Source organism: Nerophis ophidion, linkage group LG02, assembly GCF_033978795.1.
Source record: "Nerophis ophidion isolate RoL-2023_Sa linkage group LG02, RoL_Noph_v1.0, whole genome shotgun sequence".
In the NCBI taxonomy this organism is placed as follows: Eukaryota; Metazoa; Chordata; class Actinopteri; order Syngnathiformes; family Syngnathidae; genus Nerophis; species Nerophis ophidion.
In genome coordinates this window covers 42,599,523-42,617,124 of record NC_084612.1, presented here as the reverse complement: position 1 = coordinate 42,617,124, position 17,602 = coordinate 42,599,523, and the positions used below count along the sequence as shown (strand labels likewise).

At 38.8% G+C, this 17,602-nt stretch overlaps 1 protein-coding gene across 2 annotated transcripts in view; it reads left to right on the top strand.

Moving 5' to 3' along the window:
* Window positions 1-14,824, top strand: part of si:ch211-71n6.4 (para-nitrobenzyl esterase) — a 45,624-nt gene extending 30,800 nt beyond the window's left edge. For both annotated transcript variants that reach the window (XM_061884070.1, XM_061884062.1), the window contains 3 exons: window positions 2,010-2,177; window positions 6,737-6,964; window positions 10,395-14,824. In XM_061884070.1, coding sequence (XP_061740054.1) covers window positions 2,010-2,177; window positions 6,737-6,964; window positions 10,395-10,537 — 539 coding nt within the window. In that variant the 3' untranslated portion in view covers window positions 10,538-14,824. The remainder of the gene's footprint in view (window positions 1-2,009; window positions 2,178-6,736; window positions 6,965-10,394) is intronic.
* Window positions 14,825-17,602: the final 2,778 nt, after the last annotated feature.

Sequence of the window (17,602 nt, the reverse complement as noted above, 5' to 3'; positions counted from 1 at the left end):
GATTTTTGAATTCTTTTAAACCCATATTCAATTGAATGCACTACAAAGACAAGATATTTTATGTTCAAACTCACAAACTTAATTTTTTTTTGGCAAATAATAATTAACTTAGAATTTCATGACGGCAACACGTGCCAAAGTAGTTGGGAAAGGGCATGTTCACAAATGTGTTACATCACTTTTTCTTTCAACAACACTCAATAAACATTTGAAAACTGAGGAAACTAATTGTTATATCACAGAGAAGTGGGACTCAACATTCATTCACACCTGGTAGTGGTAAGCTACATCAGTAGCCACAGCTGCCCTGGGGTCGACTGACGGAAGCGTGGCTGCCAGTTTGCGCCTACGGCCCCTCCGACCACCACCTATCATTCATTCACCAGTGTGAGCGGCACCCGGGGCAATGGGTGAAGTGTCCTGCCCAAGGACACAACGGCAGCGATTTTTTGGATGTCAATAGGTGGGAAGCAAACCTGCAACCCTCAGGTTTCTGGCTGGCCGTTCTACCCACTACGCCATGCTGCCCCGTTGAAGCTTTGAAAGTGGAATTCTTTCCCATTCTTGTTTTATGTAAAGCTTCAGTCGTTCAACAGTCCGGGGTCTCCGCTGTCGTATTTTACGCTTAATAATGTGCCACATATTTTCAATGGGAGACAGGTCTGGACTGCAGGCGGGCCAAGAAAGTACCCACACTCTTTTTTTTACGAAGCCACGCTACTGTAACACGTGCTGAATGTAGCTTGGCATTGTCTTGCTGAAATAAGCAGGGGCGTCCATGAAAAAGACGGCGCTTAGATGGCAGCATATGTTGTTCCAAAACCTGTATGTACCTTTCAGCATTAATGCTGCCTTCACAGATGTGTAAGTTACCCATGCCTTGGGCACTAATGCACCCCCATACCATCACAGATGCTGGCTTTTGAACTTTGCGTCGATAACAGTCTGGATGGTTCGCTTCCCCTTTGGTCCGGATGACACTATGTCGAATATTTCCAAAAACTATTTAAATGTGGACTCGTCAGACCACAGAACACTTTTCCACTTTGCATCAGTCCATCTTAGATGATCTTGGGCCCAGAGAAGCCGGCGGCGTTTCTGGATGTTGTTGATTATTGGCTTTCGCTTTGCATAATAAAGCTTTAACTTGCACTTACAGATGTAGCGACAAACTTTATTTAGTGACAGGGGTTTTCTGAAGTGTTCCTGAGCTCCTTTAGAGATTGTTGTCGGTTTTTGATACAGTGCCGTCTGAGGGATCGAAGGTCACGGTCATTCAATGTTGGTTTTCGGCCATGTCGCTGACGTGGAGTGATTTCTTCAGATTTTCTGAACCTTTTGATGATATTATGGACGGTAGATGTTGAAATCCCTAAATTTCTTGCAATTGCACTTTGAGAAACGTTGTTCTTAAACTGTTTTGACTATTTGCTTACGCAGTTGTGGACAAAGGGGTGCACCTCGCCCCATCCTTTCTTGTGAAAGACTGAGCATTTTTTAGGAAGCTGTTTTTATACTCAATCATGGCACCCACCTGTTCCCAATTAGCCTGCATACCTGTGGGATGTTCCAAATAAGTGTTTGATGAGCATCCCTTAACTTTATCAGTATTTATTGCCACCTTTCCCAACTTCTTTGTCACGTGTTGCTGTCATCAAATTCTAAAGTTAATGATTATTTGCAAAAAAAAAATGTTTATCAGTTTGAACATCAAATATGTTGTCTTTGTAACATATTCAACTGAATATGGGTTGAAAATGATTTGCAAATCATTGAATTCCGTTTGTATTTACATCTAATACAATTTCCCAACTCATATGGAAACGGGGTTTGTATATACTGTAACTTCTGTTGTGTTCTAGCATTATATAAATAATACAATTTAAATAATTAAACCTGACCCTCTTCGGGGACTGGGGGGGGTATCCTTGCAATGTAAAGGTAGGAAATACACTGAAATGTGTAATGTATTAGTGAATGTTGTAATTGATGTTTTTTTGTCTTCTCAGAAAAACTGAAGACTTTTAGTGTAAATCTTCCTAAAGAGGCGTTGGATCTGTATCCGTCTTCTGCCCCCTGCCCCACCAAAGACCGATGTCCTGAGAGAGCATACACTACAATGGTTTCGGACTTGAGAGTCACTTGTCCCAATAATGATCTGGCTCAGAGGGCTGCAGGTAACTTCCCTGTCACTGCTTTGACCTGCTGGACTTTTGTCTTGGGTACCGAATTTGTATAAGTACCGACTGTATTCCATCAGTGCTACTGAGTACCGATTCATGTTAAATCAAACAATACTATATTTCAATACCTCTGTTGAACGTGACGTCACATCAGGTTGCAGACTCCGTACCAGTTTTAAGTTATTGGCGGGCATGTAGTTTACGTTGAGGACTGCCCCTCGGTAATGGTGCAATTTTCCATGCCAACCAAGTTAACATGCCTGATAGAAAGCACTCAAAAATAATGCTCCACTTTCCTAAATGTGCTAGCTCGATGCTAAATGACATTGGATATGTCCTATACATGCTACAGATTAGCATTAATGATTATACATGATTTCAACACCTCCAAAGTTGTTAATCAAAACTACAACTGAGATGCCCTCTACAATCAAACAGCTGGTGAGTAATAAACATTATGCTTTTTTAAACAGCTTAACATAAAATTACCACTCTTTTACACACACACATACACACACACACACACACGCACACACAATTTCTCACACAAACAAACAGAAACTGGCGACAGGATTAACAATACTATTTTTAAACTATTATAAGTCTGAAACAATATACTCTCAAAATAATTTGATAATTTAATGGTTTTTGAATGTTTGGAAAACCGCTTTTACATAATAATCTTTTTTTTTAGTAATGAGTAATCTACCGGTAATTTTTTACGATTGTGTGCGTTACAACACTGTCACCGATATGTTTGATGTAACATGACACACTGACCACTGTATGTCAACAAGACAGTGTCAGAAGCACAACAAGTTTCCTTTAAGAATTCTTTTTTTACAAGTGCAAGTGCACCACACTCCAAATTAACTTGATATTATATGGGAAATGGCAAAATCACTCATAAAATTTAACATACAACAGGGTTTCCACGAGACAGCCAAGATACCCATGGCGGTGGCATGGTCAGGGGAGTGATTATGGGCGTGGCCACTGATGCCATCGACTATTTTGCCAAATCTGCTTTGATGATATGATTTTCTTAAATAAAAAAAAAGCTACTAGGGTTTTTTACAATTGACTCCTTATTTTATATCCTGCTTCTAAATGTGTGGTTTAACTCCTGTGCAGCACTTTTTGAAACCTATTGTTTTCCAAACTATATAAATACAGTCGATTGGATTGGATAAAAAGGCTAAAAAAATGTATACATACATTTAAAAACTAATCTGTTATTATTAAATGATATTAAGATATCGTTTTGCCGTATTTTCAATTGTTGTTGCTTATTGTACAATGTACTTTGAGAATTTTTCAAGTGTCATTCGAGAGACTTTTAATGACTTTTTTATTTTATTTTAATTAATAACTACTAGCAACAAATCTAATCTTCTGGTGTTATTATAAAATGCAGTCGTCTTTAGAGACTCTTAACTTCTGTCCCTCAATGTCCCTGACGAAAGAGGTGAGCTACCGCAAGCATGGACGTCACACTTGCTTCAGGATGCTCCAGTTTGAATTTCCTCTTTTTAAAAGCCACCGCTGTCCTCATAATATTTGCACATTTTGTAGATCGCTGTCCACGGGAATATCTGGTTCCATCAACATCGCAGCCATGCTGACACCACTACAGATAATGGCGTGCATCTTGTTTACATCCGGGTTTGGCTACACTGTTTGCGGTAATCAAAGTCTCCTTTCGGTGGTCGAATTTTCGGTACATCACTTGTCAATAGTGTGCAAATAATAGGCTATATATATCAATTCATACTGTAACGACCTGCTGGTGGTAATGTTTAATCTTTGTGTGGTTTGAATTTAATGTCAGTTTTTCCCATGTTTGCCAACACACCGTCCGTGCCTGAAAGATTGATGATTGGCGTGGAAGGAGAAAGTGTTGTTGTGTGTACGGGGAAGCACGGACTCACGGGCGGCATAGCTTGGTTGGTAGAGTGGCCGTGCCAGCAACTTGAGGGTTGCAGGTTCGTGCCTGAAAGATGGATGATTGGCGTAGAATGAGAAAGTGTTGTTGTGTGTACGGGCAAGCACGGACTCACGGGCGGCATAGCTCGGTTGGTAGAGTGGCCGTGCCAGCAACTTGAGAGTTGCAGGTTCGATTTCTGCTTCCGCCATCCTAGTCGCAGATGTTGTGTCCTTGGGCAAGGCACTTTACCCACCTGCTCCCAGTGCCACCCACACTGGTTTAAATGTAACTTAGATATTGGGTTTCACTATGTAAAGCGCTTTGAATCACTAGAAAAAAGCACTATATAAATATAATTCACTTCACTCACGGAGATGAAAGTTTTTTACGGGAGGTAAAATCTGTTGGAATTGTGCCATTCTTTTATCATAAGATTGGTAGTAAAAGTTGGAAATAGCGTTAAGACTTTGAGACTTTATTGACATATTTGCCTTTCTTACGTTGGAGGATCGCTCCGTATATAGTCAGGTTTACCCAAACAGCTTTGCACAATTCCAACATGTTTATTCAGTTGTAGTCAATAAGTTCCTTATTTTTCTTTATCCTTTTGTTGTGGGGCAGACTGTCTCATACATGCACATGCATCATATAATGCCTTTACCATTTCTAATCAAAAATAGCGTATATTTATAACTTATGTCTGTCAGTAGACTTAATGGGGAAGTAGAAAAAATACAAAAGGGCTGTCGAAGGGGGCTGGGTCTGGGGGAATGATTTGGCAGGTAAATAAGATCGCCCACAAAATGGCACATTCTAAAGAGACCATCGGAAAAGACGGTCAGAAAGCCGCTTGAAGATGATCTGTAAAACATAATCCATGCAAAATTTTGATCAAATACTCACCATTACATTTTATGTAGTGGAAAGTGTTTGTACAAACCCCATTTCAATATGAGTTGGGAAATTGTGTTAGATGTTAATATAAACGGAATACAATGATTTGCAAATCATTTTCAACCCATATTCAGTTGAATATGCTACAAAGACAACATATTTGATGTTCAAACTGATAAACATTTTTTTTTTGCAAATAATCATTAACTTTAGAATTTGAGGCCAGCAACACGTGACAAAGAAGTTGGGAAAGGTGGCAACAAATACTGATAAAGTTGAAGAATGCTCATTAACACTTATATGGAACATCCCACAGGTGTGCAGGCTCATTGGGAACAGTTGGGTGCCATGATTGGGTATAAAAGCAGCTTCCGTGAAATGCTAAGTAATTCACAAACAAGGATGAGGTGAGGGTCACCACTTTTTAAGCAAATTGTCGAACAGTTTTAGAACAACATTTCTCAACGAGCTATTGCAAGGAATTTAGGGATTTCACCATCTACGGTCCGTAAAATCCTCAAAAAGTTCAGAGAATCCGGAGAACTCACTGCACATAAGCGATAATATTACGGACTTTTGCTCCCTCAGGCGGTCCTGCATCAAAAACAGACATCAGTGTGTAAAGGATTTCACCACATGGGCTCAGGAACATTTGCTAAAACCACTGTCACCAACTACAGTTGGTCGCTACATCTGTAAGTGCAAGTTAAAACTCTACTATGCAAAGCCAAACCCATTTTTTAACGATATCCTGAAACGCGGCCGGCTTGGCTGGGCCCGAGCTCACCTAAGATGGACTGATGCAAAATGGAAAGGTGTTCTGTGGTCTGACGAATTACATTTTAAATTATATTTGGAAACAGAGGACGTGGTGTCCTCCAGAACAAAGAGGAAAATAACCATTCGGATTGTTATAGGCGCAAAGTTCAAAAGCCAGCATCTGTGATGGTATGGGGGTGTATTAGTGCTCAAGGCATGGGTAACTTACACATCTATGAAGGCACCATTAATGCTGAAAGGTCCATACAGGTTTTGGAGCAACATATGTTTTCATCCAAGCGCTGTTATCATGGACGCCCCTGCTTATTTCAGCAAGACAAGTGTTACAACAGCGTGTCTTCGTAAAAAGAAAGTGCGGGTACTTTCCTGGCCCGCCCGCAGTCCAGACCTGTCTCCCATCGAAAATGTGTGGCGCATTACGAAGCGTAAAATACGACAGCGGAGACCCCGGACTGTTGAACGACTGAAGAATGGGAAATAATTCAACTTTCAAAGCTTCAACAGTTAGTTTCCTCAGTTCCCAAACGTTTATTGAGTGTTGTTAAAAGAAAAGGTGATGTAACTCAGTGGTGAACATGCCCTTTCCCAACTACTTTGGCTTGTGTTGCAGCCATGAAATTCTAAGTTAATTATTATTTGCAAAAAAAAAATAAAGTTTATGAGTTTGAACATCAAATATCTTGTCTTTGTAGTGCATTCAATTGAATATGGGTTGAAAATTATTTGCAAATCATTGTATTCCGTTTATATTTACATCTAACACAATTTCCCAACTCATATGGAAACGGGGTTTGTAGAAAAAAAATCCCAATATGACCCATTTAAGTGTAATAAAGTAGGTTCACCAGTCTGCACATCTTGGTATATGATTTAATCTTTACCTTGTATGATTTGGGATTTTTGCCTCACATTAAAATCAAAATCACTGACTTTAGTTTTTTCTTTACTGCAGTGGCCCTTCAGAGTCCCGTTTATCGCTATGTGGTCACACACACACCTTCTGGACCAGTCAACACATCTGCTGGGCTGATTCCTTTTAACAGCCGCTTCTCCTTCCACTGCTTGGACATTGTGGCCTTCTTTGGTGGACTCGACTTCATTTTGGAGACACCACCCTCTGATCAGGACAAGCAATTCCAGGACCTCATAACAAGACACCTTGTGCACTTCGCCAGAACAGGTGTGTGTTTACGTAAACCGCAAGTGAGTGTCATCGTCAGTTGATGTTTTTTATAAAATTATTAAACTCAAAACTGATGGCTTCATCTGGCTGGGATCTTCAGCTCTCACTGGATCGGTTCGCAGCCAAGTGTGAAGCGACCGGAATGAGAATCAGCACCTCCAAGTCCGAGTCCATGGTTCTCTCCTGGAAAAGGGTGGAGTGCCATCTCCGGGTTGGGGAGGAGACCCTGCCCCAAGTGGAGGAGTTCAAGTACCTAGGAGTCTTGTTCACGAGTGGGGGAAGAGTGGATCGTGAGATCGACAGGCGGATCGGTGCGGCGTCTTCAGTAATGCGGACGTTGTATCGATCCGTTGTGGTGAAGAAGGAGCTGAGCCGGAAGGCAAAGCTCTCAATTTACCAGTCGATCTACGTTCCCATCCTCACCTATGGTCATGAGCTTTGGGTCATGACCGAAAGGATAAGATCACGGGTACAAGCAGCCGAAATGAGTTTCCTCCGCCGGGTGGCGGGGCTCTCCCTTAGAGATAGGGTGAGAAGCTCTGCCATCCGGGAGGAGCTCAACGTAAAGCCGCTGCTCCTCCACATCGAGAGGAGCCAGATGAGGTGGTTCGGGCATCTGGTCAGGATGCCACCCGAACGCCTCCCTAGGGATGTGTTTAGGGCACGTCCAGCTGGTAGGAGGCCACGGGGAAGACCCAGGACACGTTGGGAAGACTATGTCTCCCGGCTGGCCTGGGAACGCCTCGGGATCCCCCGGGAAGAGCTAGACGAAGTGGCTGGAGATAGGGAAGTCTGGGCTTCCCTGCTTAGGCTGCTGCCCCCGCGACCCGACCTCGGATAAGCGGAAGATGATGGATGGATGGATGGATATTAAACTTTAAATATTATGGAAGGAAACAATTCATAGCAAAAAAATAGAGCTGAAACAATTCCTAGAGTAACTCGAGTAATTCGATTACGAAATATATTCGAGGAATTTTTGCTGCGGCCAGGCGTCTTTAAGTTATTTATTTTTTATTTTATTATTTATTTATTTTTATATGCCATTTTGCCTCATTAGTAGTCAAAGCTCACGTTTAGGCCTTTTGTCCACACGCAGACGCATACTTTTGTTTTTAAAAAGGCAGACTTACAAACGCCGGCCCAAGTGTAGAGATCCAAAACACTCCGCTTAGCGTATGCGTGTACACGGCACAAACGGAGACTTGTGATGACGTCACGGTTGTGCGCTGTCATTTCCAAACTCAACAACACTGGCTTGCTGGCTTTAAACACACTATACGATGACTTTAGTGTATGTTTGAATGTAAACATGCTGCTCTTTTCACTCAACATTAATAAAAAAAGACAAATCAAAATGGGCTTTGTGCAAATGACAGTCAGGTGTTTTGGATACAATCGCTGACAGACCACCTGGTGGAGCAAATTTGACAAGCAAGACTTTATGTGTCATAAGAAAACTGAAACATTATCTTATGTTTTTAGTCCTTGTTTAACGACAAATCTTGACGTTAACTTACGTGTCTTGCTTCCACGAGCTGGGCGCGACCCTCCTCGCGCATAAAAATCAACCAATTAAATAAAAAAACATAATGTAGCGTCCTTCTTGTAGTGTGTACTGATGGTAAAGACAATAAACACTTCATTACACATTTACCATATCACTATATCCATAATTAAATGCTTTATAATTCCATGATAGTTTTGGAGCGGCAAACGCACGTCTGTGTACTTTATTTAGGCACTTAAACATGCAAAATGGTTTCCTTGGCTCGTTAGTGCGTGCTGATTTTAGAAATAATGTACACTACACTGCACATGTAATACATCACCATTTTGATGAACATGTTATAATTCTATGAGTGTTGGGTTTCAGCAGCAAAGGCGTGCATTCACTCTATTAATGTTCCCAGGATTCTGTGTACGTGCAGGCAGGTTTTAAAGATAATGTACATGTCGTTGTACATCTAAAATATATCAAAATAAACACTATAGGAGGTGTAATGCTGCACCAAGTCAGATATTGCTGCTTTTTTCAGGTTTCTGATTGAATAAAATGTGCATTACAGCAGGTGTATGCGTTTGTGTGTTGACATAGACCCCCAGGAATCAATAAAGTACTTTCTATTCTACTCCATTCTATTTTGAAACTACACCTGTGTGGATGGAGATTGATTTAACCCCAAATGTGTTTTTGAAACTTTCAGTGTTTGTGTGTACATGGCCTTAAAGGCACTACCTAATCCACTATATATATGTTTGATATAATAGAAAATGTTCTTATTACAGAGTCCACTAATGGTTGTGATATAAACAATTTCAACACTCTTACTAATATACGCCACGCTGTGAAGTCACACCAAACAAGAATGACAAACACATTTCGGGAGAACATCTTCACAGTAACACAACATAAACGCAACACAACAAATACCCAGAATCCTTTGCATCCGTGACACGCCCTAAATATATTTTACACCCCCGCACCCCCAACCCCCCCACCTTACCGACGCACGGGGGGGGGGGGGCGGGTGGCGGGGTTTGCTGCTAGCGGGGTGTATAAAATAGTCAGGAAGTGTCATGGATGCAAAGGATTCTGGGTATGTGTTGTGTTGCGTTTATGTTGTGTTACTGTGAGGATTTTCTCCCGAAATGTGTTTGTCATTCTTGTTTGGTTTGGCTTTACATAGCGGTGCATATTACTAAGAGTGTTAAAATTGTTTATATCACAACCATTAGTGTACTCTGTGTCACCCAGTATGCCTTGCAGTCATGTGCGTGTGTCTGCGGAAGCCACACACCACATGTTGCTGGACTGACAAGCAGATCGTACATGTTGTAGAAGGCGACAAAGCCAATGGCTTCATAGCACGCCCTAATACAGGGTGACTGCCTGCAGTCATTCTAAAGATTGTTTGCGTCTCCTATTGTCTTCTTCGCTTTGTGACACGGGTCCTAAATGGCTCTTTGAATGGTAAAGGATACCGATCCCAAAACCATGTATATCAAACATTTCCGAATGGTTCAACCGCCACCCGCCCGAATCGAATTAAAATCTATTTCTTCGTCATGTCACCCGCCCGACCGCGGACGAGACCGCAAACCGCGCATCTCTAATATATATACATATATATATATATATATATATATATATATATATATATATATATATATATATATATATATATATATATATATATCGTATATAGGGTGGCCAACTTCCTGAAAAAACAAGCAGCGACACCATGTTGGCATGTGCTGATTCATAAAAAAATGCAAACCATTTGCTTAATCCAATAATTATCAACATAACTAATGGACAGATTTAGATAAAATCTTCAGAAAATGTCTGAAATAGGTCCTGGAACAAGTGCAACAAATTTCACTGGTGTGGATGGAAAATAAAGAGAATGTTTCCCTCTTGCAGGTAAAATGGAAGACTCATGGCCAGATTATCCAGCAGCCACAGCACTCTTGTCCAGCAGCCTCGTTGTTGTCAACAACTATTCGGCTGCTCGTTGTCAGTTATGGAAGGACAATGGTCTGTATAACTACGCCTGGATAAACTGATGACAGCAACTGTCACCTGACACCTTGTGACTTTAAAAGGGAAAGGTTTAAATTTTAACAACCAATCTTGTTGTTTAAGGGCGTATTCACAATCCGTTGATCGATTCCCCCTCCCTTGAGGTCCCCTGCCGGCTTTTGTTCATTGATAATTTGTGTTATAACCCATTTACTTGTCCCATTACTTATATTCATTTATTTTTTTCTGCAGTTTTTATGACTTGGAAGATTATTTACTTAAGTATTATGGGTGTCCACTGAGGGTGGCATAGTGAAAAACTAAAGAATGCACAGGGCCACTTTACATGATTTTTACATGAAATTTGCTAAAACCAATGCAGTGCTCATCAGTATATGCTAAATGATTTGAGAAAAATAACACTATCTTAGTTTTTGTATTATTGGTGACAACGCAAATAGTTGTTGTATCTGAAATAACTCCTTAATAATTAATTAGTTAGATTTTTAGAGCAGGTCGTGGTCCAATAAAAAACTTTGGACACCCCTGTCCAAGATCAAAGTTCCTTGCATCCTGCCAGATGTCCTGTCGAGCCGACACTTGTGGCAGGTCTTTCTCACTTGCCTTTTGTTAAAGTTTTTTTGCAGGGGGTGTGTACATTTTTGAATAACGTGTTTGCAAGATTTGAGTTAGTTAGAGCTCTAAAAAATATTAGTTAACATATTAATAATAGTAAACAAAATTAATGAGAACCAACAAATCTAAGGAGGTTCCCTTTGTGACTTGACGTGTATACCTGTGTTGGATTGATTTTAGCATGTATAATAAATAGAAAAATGACATGCGGCCCCACACTAGGTGTCCTGATCCAATATCAGCACAAAAACAACTATGGGATTGCAAATACATCAGTTATCGTGGTTATATGTGTCGCCATAAAAACAATTACCACTCCACTTCAACTTAAATACAGCATAAATCTATTCTAGACTATTAATAAAACAATAAGTTGGTACTTTTTTATACCTGCCATTAATCTGAGTAAATTCACTAGATCAAGCCTTTTCTAACAAGCCATACTACTAAATATTACAAGTATATAAGTAAGCATTACTGCTGATAGCGTTTCAGATCAGTAGTGGTATCAGCCAATACTCAATGCGGCAATATTGGTATTGTGTCAGATGAAGAAGTTGTATCGATACATCTGTTCCCCGCATCAATTTTTCTGTGTGACCCCATTGTGTAAAAGACTTGAACTTCCCCACCTTTTAAAAAAGCACTTGTGAAAGTAAACACAGACACAATACATGGGCATATGAAATACCTGCTGATATGTAAAACAGTGGATGAGCTAAAAATGCTGACACATGCACTTTACCTTGTAAAATGGTGAAGTGAAAGCCCTATTTTTTGTGAACGAACAATTTTCACTCTGAGAAATAAATACTCATTATTTTTGGTAGCTAGCAGAATACTCGTAGCATCACACTGCATCGAGTGAAAACCATATGATAAATGAGGGTTCATAGCCACTATTTCATTTGATTGGATCATGAAGGTATGCTGAGCTACACACAGCTAAGTGTGAAGCTTCTGGAATGAGAATCAGCACGTCAAAATCTAAGGCCATAGTTTGCAGCTAGAAAAGGGCGGATTGCACTCTTTGGGTTGGCGGGAGTTCAAGTCTTTCGGGATCTTCTTGAATGAGGGAAGGTTGGAGCAGGCGGATGGATGCAGTGTCTGCAAAAAAGCAGGAACTGTATCAGTATTGTTCAACATTTTGAAGTGTCATCACCTGTCGATTCCCTTATTTCTACTCTGCCTGTGCTCATGAAGCCACTAAGACACTTTTCACTAACTTTTTACTTTTGTCATATGATCTAACCTAATCTCCTGATTAAGTTTACTCTTACAAATATATGAATACCACATTTTTGTGTTAGCTTTATTGTACCAAGTAATGGAATTACAAAAAATATATATATATATTAATTCATTTGTATTGGATTGCAGTAAATAAGTATCTGATCCCAATACAAAAAGTAGTTTTTAGTTGGTGTAAATTAATTACTGTCAACAACAGAGATCCATCCGACTTTATTGTAGTTGTAGTAGTATATTGTAGTTTTTTTTATAGATGTAGTGCTTTGTAGTTTTTTTTTTGGTTGAAGTAGTGTATTGTAGTTTTTTAATAGATGCAGTAGTGGTTTGTAGTTGTAGTAGTGCATTGTAGTTTTTTTTATAGTTGTAGTGGTGTATTGTAGTTTTTTTTTAGAATTTGTCTCTCCTTTTGTCTCGTTCATGGTGGTGAAGCGTTTTGAATGAAGTGTTGGTGTGACAGGTGTATTCTGTACACATAATGGGTGGAGATAAGGAGTACTTTCTTAACTTGTGTGTTTCGTGAACACAGTAATTCAATACTTATTTCACTCAAATGTAATATGTACTTCAATCAAATAATAGGCGCCAGCGCCCCCCGCGACCCCGAAAGGGAATAAGCGGTAGAAAATGGATGGATGGATGGACTAATTATTTTATAAACTATTTTTTTAAATCACCAACTCGGTTGGTAGAGCGGTCTTGCCAGCAACTTGAGCGTTCCAGGTTTAAATCCCCGCTTCCGCCATCCTAGTCATTGCTGTTTTGTCCTTGGGCAAGATACTTTTCCTACCTGCTCCCAGTGCCACCCACCCTGGTTTTAATGAAGCGCTATATAAATATAATTCACTCTACTTTACTTCACTAAAATAAATCCACCATAAAAATGATTTACTGTTCACATCTTTGTAAACTTACAAAATCAGTAGGGCTGCAAATGTTCCTCACTATGCTGTATTATTTTGTGTAATTGTGATGAGCATTGAAGTGTTGGGACTCAGAGTGGAATGAAGCTTGCTTTCCCTTGTATAATGTTATTTTATAATATAAAGCTATAATTGGAGAAGTCAGTTTTGTTGTCTGGAAAGAAAGAAATGTGGTGATTTTTGTAATACACTATGTGCTATGTATGCATTTTTATTATTTTGAAACATATGCCTGTGTTACTTTGAAGTAGGGATGGGGATTGTGTTGCCAACTACCTGAAAAATAAGGAACACCGTGCAGGACCGGTTAACCCACTTTTTTGTTTTTTGCCTTTATTACTTGACTGAAAGGTGTTTTATAATATTTTCAAAGGCCAAATGGAAGCAACCGGGCTTTTTTGTTGAAGATGTTTCAGAAGAGTCTCTTTGCATCGATTCAACCTTTGTGGATTATATGACCTGAACACCAACAAACACAAACATGATTTTATACTATCTGGCACCAACTAGAATTGAATTAGATGTGCAGGTTTTTGAGTAAAAATTAAAACGTGGGAAATAGTCAATTTTATGATATCTGTAATTTACAATTTTCCATACAAACAAAGTGAGTATGTCTAATATAAAGCACTCAAAATACGGCTCCACTTTTCAAAATGTGCTAGCTTGATGCCTTACAAATCCTACCAATTAGCATTAGCGATATTACATGGCAATTTTAAACCCTCCGAATTTGGTAATGAAAAGTACGACTAAGGTGCAGGTTACAATTAACCAGCTTGTGTGTAATTAGTAGGATACTTAGAGTATAAATACGTTGTAGGACTCAAAAAAGACAAGACTGGCACATTCAACTTATTGGCAAAGACTACTTCCTGACAAGGCAACACACTCGTTCGTCTTGGAATTGCAACTGCTTGCAAAGTCTACTAGATAATACATAGAAAAGTGTACCAAAAATTGGTACCGTTTATTACCGGTATCTATTTACAGGTACAGGAAATCGGTACCATATTGGTTAGAATGTGAAAGGTACCCATCCCTACTTTGAATGACTTACTTTTACATTTATATTTGCTGAAGTGTTCATCTTTCTTATGTGCACATTTTCTAAAAGTGTCGTTGGTGGTATTGTATCCAGTTAATATAGTTTATTATTATCACAAGTAAATTCAGGCAACTAAAACATGCAGGGGATAGAGTTGAAGACGTCCAAATGTAAACAGATGTTTGTTAAGTATATAAATTGGTGAGTTGACATGTATTGCTGAACCTGAATGATGTGTTCTGATATGGGGATTATAAAAATGCAGCTTTTATGTTTTTCATGTTTCCTCTTTTTAGGGGAATAAGTGAGCCACTAGATCACTAACTCTGTGCACTGACTACTAATCATACTAATTGGCTTCAGCCATCATTTAATCATTGCACTTTGTGTTCAACCAATGTTTTTGTTTCACATTGCATTTAAAAATCAAATGTGTCTTTTGAGCTGTTATTGCCATATTAAACTTTCACATTGTGTGGTGTACTTTTTCATTGTTTATAAATACAATATTGTGGTATTTATACGATTGTACAGGTATACATTTGATTCATAGGCTGGTTCATTGAAGAGATATTTGGGTCTTTGTAGTATTATATATTGCTAAAATGATGGTCGATATACCACATAGAACATGGGTTCTTAACCTTTTTGAGCTCAGGACTTAACATTTCCACTACAGAAGGCCCAAGGGCCCAATTAAATATCAACATTGAATTTGTAAGTTTCCTCTTGATATTAATCATATTCAATAATCATATCTAAACTAATTACAGTTTACAACCTTTTCAAATGATACGAACCATATGTAAATCTAGGTATTATTTTTAATACCTTTGGGATGCTTTATGACAAACGCTGTCCATTGAAACAGCTTAGTAAGAAGTGAAATTAAAAAAAAAACTCGAGTATAGATCAGGCTGATTAGAAACATAAATATTAACCAAAAATATACTGCATATAAAGGGACTTCTAAATAACTGACGAAAAAATACATGTACATACAATTATTTTGAGCCAACATAAATAAACACAATTAATAATGGATTTGTTTCTTAACTAAACTGCCAATTTAATGTAATTGCCAATGAAAATACAGCTTCACCGATTTAGTCATAATTTTTTGCGCTGAAGAAACTTCTTTATGACTGTAGCTCCAAACTTCTGTTTGTTTGAGATCATCATTACTGCCACAAGTAGTGGAAAAGTGTATTACAAGTGAGTACCACTGCGGCCCATAACAAACCACAACTGGGAAACTTAATTTTTTTGGTGGCCTCATAGGGGCGCTCGCGGCCCAATAATGGGCCCTGGCCTTATGCTAAAATAGAATTGCCGTAGAATGATATTTTAAAATACTACTGAGCAATGTGAAAAATGTGTAGTATAAATATATAACGATGTGTTATGTGTTACATTGTTCATGCTAATTGTTTTCTTTTTTTTAACTGTCGTTTTTGGAGTACATTCTGTAGACATTTACGTTTGTATTATTATTGTGACAAATACAGACTTTTCATTTAAGTCCATTAAAACAGTGGTCCCCAAACTTTTTGTATCCGCGGACCGCTTTATAATTTGTCCTGCGGCCTGGGGGGGGGGATGCTTGTTTTATTTTTTTTCTTTGTCATGAAAAAGGGAAGTTTTTGTCATAAAAAAGGGAGGTTTTTGTGGTTGGTGCACTAATTGTAAGTGTATATTGTGTTTTTTATGTTGATTTAATAAAAAAATTATGACTTTTTTTTTTTTTTATAAAAATGAATAAAAAATTCTTCTGCAGCCCGGTACCAATCGGGCCATGGCCCAGTTGGGGACCACTGTATTAAAAGATCCAACCTATTTTCAATTAATTCATGAAACAACCATACTAAGAACAGATTTCCCGTAAGGCAGTAAGTGTGTATGAGAGGATTTCACTTAAAAAGGAAGACATTTCACTAGGACTTTCCTGGTTCCAGTCGACAAAAAGACCAGTTGTTCGCAAATTTGAATCCCTGCAAAAAGTTGATTCCCTTCGTGGGAACGTGCACCGCTCGCTAAACCTGGATTGCTTTGCTTCGTCTGTACACAGCGGATTAATACATGTAAGACAAACACTCTATTTTTGTGGTTACTGTAGCACTATGTGTTTAACATTAATTAGGTCTTTACCACGTCCGAAAAATGACAGTTTTCCTTTTCTCTGGCGTTAATGAGATTTAAGGGCCTGTTAGTCCGATATTGATGTGCTAAAACCTATTTCTTGTTTAGAAGCTACATACAATTTTAGCTATTATTTCTTCGTGCACATAGTAAATATACAATTTCTGGATATATTATTTTCATTAAATGTATTATTGCCTGACAAAAAGTGATTCAACATAATACTTTGATATTGACACATCTCATCTCTGCATATTTTACTAGAATACCCTTATGAGCATTACATCATCAAAATCAAGTATCTACTGTACTTTTTACTTATTGAAATACCCTTTACAAAGCTAAAATCTAGCCAAAGGATGAAAATTACATATCTCTCTATATACAAACCCCGTTTCCATATGAGTTGGGAAATTGTGTTAGATGTAAATATAAACGGAATACAATGATTTGAAAATCCTTTTCAACCCATATACAATTGAATGCACTACAAAGACAAGATATTTGATGTTAAAACTCATAAACTTTATTTTTTTTTTTGGAAATAATAATTAATTTAGAATTTCATGTCTGCAACACGTGCCAAAGTAGTTGGGAAAGGGCATGTTCACCACTGTGTTACATCACCTTTTATTTTAACAACACTCAATAAACGTTTGGGAACTGAGGAAACTGTAATAGATCTGTCTATGTGTGTATGTTGCCATCTCCTGGTCAATGTTGGTCATAGCATACTGGGGTTGCTTTTTGGTTGGCCAACGTTTTACGTCGTTGTTGTACACTTGACGGCAAGTGAGTGAGTCTGTTCTGAAGTCACAGTAAACGAGACGTAACTTCATCACCTCGCCTGTTTATTGCCTCCCATTCAATATATCACAAATGGCGACGAGGATTTAAAAGAAGCCCACTGCGTGAAGGGACTTTAGAGGAGCGCTGTGCACTGGTCGTAGGTAAGGCTGAAGAGTAGCCTACTTTGTGGAGGAACCGGGCACGTGTCGGAGTAGCAGTAGCACCGGATGCTAACATGGCTCTGACAGTGGGTCGCATCGATGAATACAATGATTCAAAGGAGGATTTTGATTCATATCTGGAGCGTTTGGAGCAGTGGATGCTGG